This window comes from Gorilla gorilla, chromosome 1 (genome assembly GCF_029281585.2).
Source record: "Gorilla gorilla gorilla isolate KB3781 chromosome 1, NHGRI_mGorGor1-v2.1_pri, whole genome shotgun sequence".
Taxonomy (NCBI): Eukaryota; Metazoa; Chordata; class Mammalia; order Primates; family Hominidae; genus Gorilla; species Gorilla gorilla.
In genome coordinates this window covers 98,039,035-98,049,577 of record NC_073224.2, presented here as the reverse complement: position 1 = coordinate 98,049,577, position 10,543 = coordinate 98,039,035, and the positions used below count along the sequence as shown (strand labels likewise).

The window sequence follows — 10,543 nt, the reverse complement described above, 5'->3', positions numbered from 1 at the left end:
TAAAGAGTGCTGCTTCAGAATCTTGGATTCAATCCCAGCCATTCTTCCAAATACTTATGAGACATTAGGCACCTCATTGAGCCATGGTTGGCAATATTGCCAGAAGGGTGGATTTTAAATACTCTTGCCACAAAATAAAAATGATAAGTACTATATGTGAGGTGATAAATATGTTAATTAGCCTAATTTGATCATTCTACTCTGCATACATGTATCAAAACATCACATATATAATTATTTGTCAGACAAAAAATTTAAAAATTATAAGGAAGATTTACTTTCCTCAGATAAAATTAATAATCAAATGTGATAATGTAAAAAAGTACTTACAAACTATAATATGAACTATGAGAAGAATTAAATAATTTTTGTCACTTTCTCCATCCCACCCACACTTTCAATATTCTTCACCAAAGTTTATATTTTTCTATCTCCTAATTTATTTCTGGAAGATTTTTTTTTCAAACTGAGCTGCCAGTATTTAATATTTTGTTTGTGGTAAATAGATATTTAACTAATAACTTAATTTTTGAGTCAAAGTATTATTTTGTTTTTTGACTAGTATATGTAGAGTTTAAGTAATAATTTTATTTACTTAATGACTAGAGGTTTATTCAGGTTTTCTAAATCCCTATAAGGCAATTAAGAATTAAATACCCACTACCTTTTAAATTAAATTTTCCACATCTGTCAGTTTCATTTCAGTTACTTCTTTTCTGTGAACTAGAATATACTTTATTCCTAAAATATGTCCATCAATTCTGCTACCCTCCCCTCCAAATGATATTCTGTCTCTATATGTGTTGGGGTAAATGTTTAACAACTGACTCCTCTAACAAAGATTCTCAACTTCATTGAACTCTAGTTCTCTTTTTGACTAAACCTCAACCTTGGCTTACAAAATCTATAGACTGTCAGCAAAAATGATTCCATCCACCCTACCCACCTTCCCTCCCCCACCACATGTATTAAAAGACTTAAACAAACACTAACATAGTTTCTAAGAACTCAAGGCCATAGTCTATCCTAGCACCTCTTTAAGTGCCTGCCTGAGAAAATTCAAGGCTACCAAAATAATTTATGTCTATGTGTGTGTATGTGTGTGTGTTTTTGTGTGTGTATATATATTTGTATATTTGTATATTACTGATTAAATCTGTCCTTACCACTTTAGTGCCTGCATTGTTTAGCTTTGACATAGCCTGCCGTTTTTAAAAAGGTCCTGATTTATAACATTTGCTGATTGGCATAGTGCTAATACTCCCACTGTATCTGATTCCAAGCTATTGGTTCCACAGAATTTCTAATAAGTTGTCAATCATTTCCCAAAAACTATGAGCAGACTTCAGCACATAACTGCCTGTCTTTTTTATGGTATCACATTTCTTGAAACTGCAGCTCCATTGACTTCCTCAGTACTCACTAACCTCTCTCCCTCTTGCAAGGTCTTTTACCGCCACTGTTTACAGAAAATGACTGTATATAGCAAAAATAGTAGCAATGTAGTGTGTGTTTATTTTACAAAAATATATGATAAAATAGTGTGGATGACAGCAGGGAGGATTTGGAGAAAAGGACATACATATATATATGCAAAGGTTCTCTACCTAGTTCATGAACCTGCTGAGATAAAACACACAACAAATCAAGAAAAGCAGATTTGTTACTCATAGACATGCAGCAATGAGAAACAGAAGCCTGGGGCTCATCACAAGCCCATTCCCACAGCTCAGGAAAGCTGCCCAGGCTGAATGAACTCTCGCTACACATGCCCCACATTGCACCACAGCAGAGGGACCCAAAAAGCACTAGTCTTTGGAAAACAGTTAGACAGTTAATTATAAACACATTTATCGTGTGACCTAGCAATCCTATACTTATGCATTTTCCCAAATGACATGAAAATTTATGTTTACACATAACCATATCATGTTAAAAATGAATATTATCTAGGGATAGCTTACATGCCCACCAAAGTTTGTGAGTGAAAAAAAAAAAAATACAGATCCAGAAAATTAACCTAGTATGATGCACAGTAGCTAAGCAAGGACTAGTTACCAGTATTATCCAAGGAAATTCAAAAGGCAGATGTGAGACAAGTTGAGGTGGGATGTGCAGAAAACTGGTGAGTACAAATAGGGAAGACCGATGCATTCTATAGAAGAGTGGGTTTCAGTAATGATTAGAATCATTATGTCATTGTTAAAGGCCAAATATGTTATTGACCAGGTGTGGGTAAGATTCATTACATGTTTCATTCATTACGATTGCATTGAATACTCATCCTATTTAGGTGCTGTGTTAGTTTCTGGACACACAACAAATAAAAAATCTGAAATAATTTGAGACCAAATCTAGTTTATAGATACTTGTAGGAAAGAATGACAAACTATATCTATGTATATATACATAAATGTCCACAAACACATAAATTGCCATACATATTTTGAAGAGAAGCAAAACATACTTCAGAGATAAAAATGAGTGACATAAATTAGACTGAGTGTTCAGAAGTCCTCTCAAAGCTAGCGTCACTGGAAATTGATATTTGAACAGAAAATCACACAATTAGGAGGAGTGAATCAAATGAAATGTCGGGGAAAAAACGGAGTGAAGATCCTGAAGCCAGGAAAATCCATAATGTATTTGAAGACCTGAAAGAGTAATCATGTAGCTAGGAAAGAGGGAGCTGAGGGAGTAGAGGTATGAATCTATGTTGAAGAGGAAGGCAGGGAAGAATTCCGTTTATAGCCTTATAAAGTATGGTGAGGCTTTGAATTTTATCTTAAGGGCAATTGAGAATTTCTCATGTTTTTATAAAGTGGTATATACAATTCAGATTTCAAATACATTACTTTATATTTTATGTGGAAAATATATTAGAATAGAATGAGAGTAGGAGAAAGGAGCATGGGTAGAATATTATTATATTAATCCAATTGAGAGATGTTGGCAATTTACACCAGGGTAGAAACACTAAAGAGAATAAGGAATAAATTGATTTAAGAATATATTTTGTGAAAAGATTGGCATACATTAATAATTGATTGGAATTATGGTTGTAAGAAAAGGAAGCAAAATAGAATATTTAAAATTTTCTAGAAGAAACACAAGGAAACAAAAGCATCAAGCTTTCATGGTTAGAAATTTTAAGAAATCAATTTTGACATGTTAAGTTTTAAATTATTGAGAATACCAATCCAGGCAGTGTTGATAAGTAGGAAGTTGAATATATAAATCTAAATCTCAGAGAAAAATTGTGGTTTGGAGATAAAAATTTAAGAGGCCTTGTGATAGACAGAGATCATATTTAAATCCATAAGAATAACTCTGAGTATCTAGGGAGATAGCACGGCAGGACAACGAAGGCTGGGAAAGACTCACAAGAAAGATAAGAAGAAAATTGGGAGGTAATGATGTCATGAGAGTCAGGGAGAGTTAAGGAGTAAAAAGTTAGGAGAATTGAGGCATAAAAACTGGTCATGTGTGTCAAGAGTTCAGGAGAGAGGAAGGAAAAGAAGTTTCTCATGTATTTGGCAGCATTGAGGTCAATAATGGCCTTCACAAAATATTAGTTGGAAGGTCTGAGCCAAAATAAGATCGGAATGGGTTGAGAAGTGGATATGAAGTAAAGAAGAGGAGATATGGTGTGTTGAGAAGTTTGATTGGAAAGAGGAACAGAGAAATCGATCTCTAGCTGGATGGAAATGTGTGGGCCTAGGAAACATACATGCTTTTTTTAAAAAAAAAAAAAGAAGTATGTAGATACTAAAATATTCTTAAATGCTGACATAAGTGATCGAGTAAAAAATAGAAGAAGTAAAGATGTAGAAAACGAGAAAATCATAAAGAAATGAAGTCTTTGAAGAGGTGAAAGGAAATGAAATTCAGAGCATGTGTGATGATGGGAAGATTATTCAAGGAACTTTTATGAATTGAGCATTGAGGTGAGAAAGGACATGGGAAGAAAGTCAATGATGAGCAAGACTAGCTTTACCTCCCTTCTGGAAGATGGTCCTCTTGATAGCTTTAATGAGTTCCTTGTTACGAAGACTGTAGATAATTGGATTGACCATTGGTGTTAGTACAGAGTAAACTATAGCAAATGTTCGGTCAAGGGTCAGGGAATAGCTCTTCTTTAGCCGCACATACATGAAGATGATGCTCCCAAAGAAGACGAGGACCACAGCAAGATGTGAGGCACAGGTAGAAAAGGCCTTCTTTCTTCCTGATGCTGTTTTTATCTTCAGCACAGCCCCAATGATCCTTGCATAAGAAATCATGATAAAGAGGAAAGTGATAAGAATTATGAAAGCATTAATGGCAAAGTCCACCAGAATGTTAGCGGATGTGTCCTTGCAGGCCAAGCTCAGCAAAGGTGGAAAGTCACAGAAAATGTGTTGGATTTCATTGTAAGCACAAAATGGGAGCTGGGAGGCAAGGATGACCTCAGAAATGGGACACAGGAAGCCACAAGTCCAACAAGCAGCAGCCTTCTTGGCACAGAGTGTGGTGGTCATAATTATAGGGTAGTGGAGGGGCCGACAAATGGCCAGGTATCTATCATAGGCCATGGCTGTAAGAAGGTAGCATTCAGACGCTCCCAAGGAGTGGAAGAAGTAGGTCTGAAGGAGGCATCCTGCAAAAGAAATGGTTTTCTTCTCACTGAGAATATTAGACAACATCTTAGGGATAGTGGTAGCTGTATACCACAACTCCAAGAAGGAAAGAACACTGACAAAGTGGTACATAGGTGTGTGCAGAGCTGCATCCAGTCGGATGACTGAGAAGATGAGCATGTTACCACAGATGGTGAACAGGTATGCCAATAGCAGCAGGACAAAAAGCCAGCCCCTGACATAGCCCACACTGGCAAAGCCAAGGAACACAAATTCAGCCAGGCTTGAATGGTTGTATTGATCCATGGGAGGCTGAGGTAAAGAAGGAAAGAAGAAAACATTGGATTGAGATGACTGCTGAATCCACGCCAAAACTTCATTTCTCTCTCTCTCTTTTTAACTTAAAAGTAGCACTGAAATTACTACTGTTGCCCTCACTACTATTACTATTACCGTAAAAATATTAATAGCTAACTCTTATTAGCACTTACTATTCATCATTTTTACAAGTGTCTTGCATTCAATATTTACTTAATTTTTATACTTCAATGAGATAAGCACCATTGTTCTGCCTATTTTGCAAATAAGAAAACTCGGAAATAGAGAGAAGGAAGTAATTAGAACACTTTTGTATTTCCTATAGATACTATTTCACAGAAACAACATTTCGACCATCCTCAAGCATTCTAGCTCTATACTGTATGACTGTTCCCAAACATTCTAACTCCTCTTCCCAGGTCATAGCTTTTCCTTCAGTAAAGCCTTAAAGAGTGAATTTTGGGTATGAGATTAATGTAGTAGCAAATATTTTCTTATTGTTCAATTCATCTCTATAAACATTTATTGAACAAATATGTGTCAGGCAGAAAGAACACAAAATTCAGCAAGGTACAATCTCTGCCACCAGGCAGCTTACAACCCTGTAGAGAAGCAGAATCCTTCAATTCAGTGTGCCTGAGAAGTGGCTCATTTCTCAGGTCAGGATGAATGAAAAAAACTTTTAGAGGAAGCCCGTAAGATGAATTTTCCAAGAAGATCTGGGATCAGCTGCGTAAAAGAGAAAAAGAAATATTTCAGACAAAAATAAAAGCATCGAGCAGCAAGCAGCTCACATGAAGGAAACACATGTTCCCCTCTATGGTAACCAAACTGGGAAAGCTCACTCAATGCTTTAAGACCTTAGCTCCATAGATGCAGGGCATCACTGAAGAATGTTTGCTAGATGAGTGACTGGTCAGATGTAGACTTTTAAAACATAAGCAAAATTTAACTATTCTGACCTCAAGCTCGGAGATGAAGGTGTGAATTTGCCTTGTGGGTATGGCTGACAGGAAGATGGGTTAGGGTGGTTAGCTTGTTTGGTGTAAGAATGCAGATTCGGCCGGGCATGGTGACTCACGCCTGTAATCCCAGCACTTTGGGAGGCTAAGGCGGGCAGATCACGAGGTCAGGAGATTGAGACCATCCTGGCTAACACGGTGAAACCCCGTCTCTACTAAAAATACAAAAAAAATTAGCCGGGCGTGGTGGCGGGCACCTGCAGTTCCCAGCTACTCCGGAGGCTGAGGCAGGAGAATGGAGTGAACCCGGGAGGTGGAGCTTGCAGTGAGCCGAGATCGCGCCACTGCACTCCAGCCTGGGCGACAGTGCGAGACTGCGTCTCAAAAAAAAAAAAAAAAAAGAATGCAGATTCAAAAACAAACATGATACAGTGGCAATAAACATGCATCTTGTGTTTTCATAAAATCAATTATATAAATACAGGTGAAGAGTATATAGCTGGCTTGGTGAAATTTCATACAAAATAGTATTGGACATTCTAATTATTCTTAAGCAAAATGTGTAACAGATGCAAAAAGAAAACAATAACAAAAATTCACAATGCAACTTTAAATGCATAAAATGGCAACCAGTGCCAGTCACACCATACCCTGTGTAGATCACACTGCAGTTGAAGAGAACTGCCCAATTCTAGTTATCATACTGACAAACCAGCCTCTTGCTTATTTTCATCATCCTGACACTCGTCACAATGGCTGTCACATTAAAAGTATTCAATAAGATATTAATAACCAAACGAATTCATTTAAACAATTCATTTAATAATTAGTAGACCAGTACTTTCCTTGCAACTCTACCACTCACCCAATGCCGAACATTTCTTTCAAACTCAAATGCCCTGCAGTAGAAATGAACTTCTGGGTTTGATATTTTAGAATACTAAATTCATTGAAAGCAACTGATACTTAAAAGACTCTTCTTGATTCTCTTCTAACCTAAAGAGACTGTACATTCACCTCTCCAATTACAGGAGACAGATATGTTAAAAAAGAAATTCTCGCTTCATTACATTTCCTTTGCTTCTAAGTCATCTCTCTTCTCTCCATCTGGGAACTGCTTCTTATCCTTCAAAATCAAATCAAATCTTAACTCCTTAAATATACTTCTACTGAATCCCTCAGAAAAAGAATTATTTATTCCTTTTCTATGACCTCATAATGTTTACATTTAGCATATTGTTACCTTTTTAACAAGTCTGTCTTCCCCATAAATTGTTAAGATCTTTGAGAGCAAATGTAGTACTTCATTAATTATTATATATTTCCCTGCTGATGCCTGGAACAATAGGCATAGAATTGTGAACTCAATTAATGTTTTATTCTAGCCTAAATTTAAGTTACATTTTCTCTTTTGCACCTGAACACATCCTTTTTGTTGTCTTCTTAGCAATACAAAGCTTACAGTATTCTAATAAACTTAGCATCTCACATTTAGTCTGGCCTCAACTTTCCCTAATCCTGTTGAAAGACCTATCATTGCTCCCACTGACTCAGAGAAACTAAATTCAAGGAAGAGGTTTGATCATCTTTTGTGTGCAAGGAACTGTTGTTGGTAATGTTTCCCCTTTATACAAGTTAGCTTTTCTGAAGCCAACTGTATGTGTAGAACAAGTAAGGCCTAGCAAACATAATAATTTCAGGAGCACCCTAAAGGCCTCTGGACCCCAAATTATTGCATGATCAAATGTCTTTAATCTTCCAAATAGAAAATCTGTGTAAGGCCTTCTCTGGGATAAGCATTTTCAAATGCAGCTTCTCCTGAGAGAATACAATACAGATGCTCCTCGACTTACAAAGGGGTTACAGCCCAATAAACCTATCATAATGAAAATAAGCTGAAAACGCATGTAATGTACCCAAACATCATATGTTAGCCTAGTCTCCCTTATATGTGCTCAGAGAACTTGCATTAGCCTACAGTTGGGCAAAATCATCTAACACAAAGCCTATTTTATAATAAGGTATTGAATATCTCATGTATTAATCTGTTGAATATGTATTGCTTTCATACTGTTGTAGAAAAATTGTAAGTAGAATTATCGTTCATTGGGGACTGTCTATACCTCATTAGATGTTCTCAGTCACAGCCTCTATTTTATGAATAATTGTTTTAGAAACCTCTGCTTTCTACCATCTGTGTCAGCACTTGACCAATCTGTGACAGCACACACATAAGATAATTTCTTGTCTCTCTACCTTTTAAAAGCAAATGTTTGCTAATCTCTTGGTTGTAGAATGAATTAAGAATCAAATGGAGGGAATGGTGGACAAGACGGCCTTTAAAGTTTCTTCCAAATCTGATACTCTAAGATTATCAAAATTGAATTATTTCAAGTCCTAGTTGCTTAACTCACATTTTCACTAGACCAATTGTTGGATTTCAAAGTAGTATCTATTTTCAAATCCCTTATTATCAGTCCCACCTTTCCAATCCCTGATCAGTACAGTTAATGTGCCCCTTAGTTCACCTACCAACCACTGAACACCATTCGGTGTCTGCTTTGATCTTGCCTGGATCAGTATATGTGTGGGAAATGGAAACTGGATCTATAAGCCTTTTCTCCTTTACAGCAAGTCTCATCCTCCTGAGGCAGAATCCCCAGAGCTAACACTGTTTTGCCACAAGTGGCAGAAGAAAGGGAGACCTCCAACCCCAGAGACGGGTGAGAATCAGGCTCAGGGGAGACTCCTGGGAAGCCAAGTTTACCTCTCCCCTGCAGAGGTGGGCTCAGAAAAGTCTTTCCCAAATGTTTGCTGTCTCATCACCCTCCCTTGCCACTCCTATTCCCTCATCACCAGTGACTTCTGAACCTAGACTCTTGGACTCTGGTTCTGAAAACGTGACCCTAATCCTCCCACCACTCTTCTCATAAACACATGCACTCTGACATTTCTTGACTCACCTCCGAAATCCAAAGAGACACTGTTTCCCCTCATCATTTTAGCCAATTACTTTTCCTGATAATGTGCTGAATCCCACCTAATATTCTTCCTTTGAGAATCCTCTCTGATAAGAGCTGCCTGTTTTTAAAACAAACAAATAAACAAACAAACTGGGGTTGTGGAGCTTCAGAAACCTTAATTTGAATTGTAGCTCCAATTAAAGACCTGTTTACCTGAGCATTTGCTAAGCAACACATGTTGTTCTAAGCACAATGTATGCACAGTCTTCACAATTACTCTGTGAGGTTGGTGTGATTGTTATTCCCAGTTTACATTTGAGAAAACTGAAGCACAGAGAGTTTAATAAAGTGTCCAACGTCACGCAAGTGCTCTAAGAAATTATAAACCCAATCACTCTGACCCCAGAGTCCATGATCATCACCTCTAAGCTCCACTGCCTCAGAAATGTTCCTAACGGTCAAAGGAGCATAACCAAGGTCACACTACCATAAAGTGTCACCTGTTTTATCTCACAGCCTTATTTTCTTTACCTTTAAACTGAACATATTTGGGTTGCTTTGAGAATTAAATGACAGGACAAGGCCTTCCAGCAAAAGAAAGGAACATACCCATAATCTAACAAAATTAGGTTTATTGACTCACTGCAATGTGGGTGATCACACACCACTGGAGTTGTGGGACATTTCTGTAAGAGAGTGTTAGATAGAAATTATTATAGGATGTGGGCTCATATTAGGCAATTTTAGGTGAGGAGGAAGGGTTCAAGAAAGCTAAGCTTGCTCTGGATTTGGTCCTGTCAATTACTAGAAATAATTCCATGATTAGGTATCTTAATGAATCTTACTTATTAAGGTAGACTAAAGCTGTAATTGAGAAAGATCAGATCAGTCACTCATTTTAGCTAGAAGACAATGTATTTTTCTGATTGTACAGTGTTATATGTAATTAGGATTATTAAGTGGTATTTTTTTTTTCCTCTCACTTCATTGTGGTCACAGAGTGACTTTGTGTGATGTTGGTATTCTTTGAGAACTTCATGAGCTAGCTTGTGTTTTGCTCAGATAAAATACATAAAGAGCAAAATACAAAGTCTTGTACATAGTAAGTGATTCATAAACTTTAAGTCTGTCTCCCTCCTACCCATCACACTCTTTTCCTTTTTAGTGTTTCTAACATTAATTGACAATGTTCCCTATTAGAGAACTGTACTGCAAAACAATCACAATAAACATGTAACTCTGCATTGTTCAAAATTTAGTTTTCATGAACGAAATCCATCTCCTTGTCACTTCCTGCCTTGTTACTTCCCCCCTTGTCACTTCCCCTCATTGGTCCTATGGCAACTTGCTGGATCCAACATAACACTAAGTTCTGCCAATACTAGAACCCAGCTTTCATGCCCTGCCTTGATGAATTTTCTTCCAGCTAAATGGTCTCCAGCTTGTCTACTTGTACGTTGAAGTGCCCTCAGCATACTGGTCCCTCTTTCTTAGACTGGTTCATCACTGTTTCTCTCTCTGAAATGAACAACAAAGCTAAAGATATTTCATATGAAAATAGAAATGAGCTAAATATCCTAAGTTTTAAAATCACACTCCCCTCTGCATGAACACTCGTAGAATACATTCCTCTTCCTGTTCTTGGGTCTCTTTCACCAAGTAACACCTGCTTATCTTTCTG

The 10,543-nt window shown here is 37.2% G+C and overlaps 1 protein-coding gene across 1 annotated transcript; it reads right to left on the bottom strand.

Moving 5' to 3' along the window:
* Positions 1-1,497: 1,497 nt before the first annotated feature.
* Positions 1,498-8,466, bottom strand: OR6N2 (olfactory receptor family 6 subfamily N member 2). Its single transcript, XM_063705682.1, has 2 exons — positions 8,432-8,466; positions 1,498-4,931 (listed from the first exon to the last, which is right to left on the bottom strand). The coding sequence occupies exon 2, from the start codon at positions 4,923-4,925 to the stop codon at positions 3,972-3,974; it is 954 nt and encodes a 317-aa protein (XP_063561752.1). The 5' UTR covers positions 4,926-4,931; positions 8,432-8,466; the 3' UTR covers positions 1,498-3,971.
* Positions 8,467-10,543: the final 2,077 nt, after the last annotated feature.

What these genes read in the sequence shown, in the direction of transcription:
- OR6N2 (XM_063705682.1), bottom strand. Translation starts at nt 4,925, where the DNA reads ATGGATCAATACAACCATTCAAGCCTGGCTGAATTTGTGTTCCTTGGC.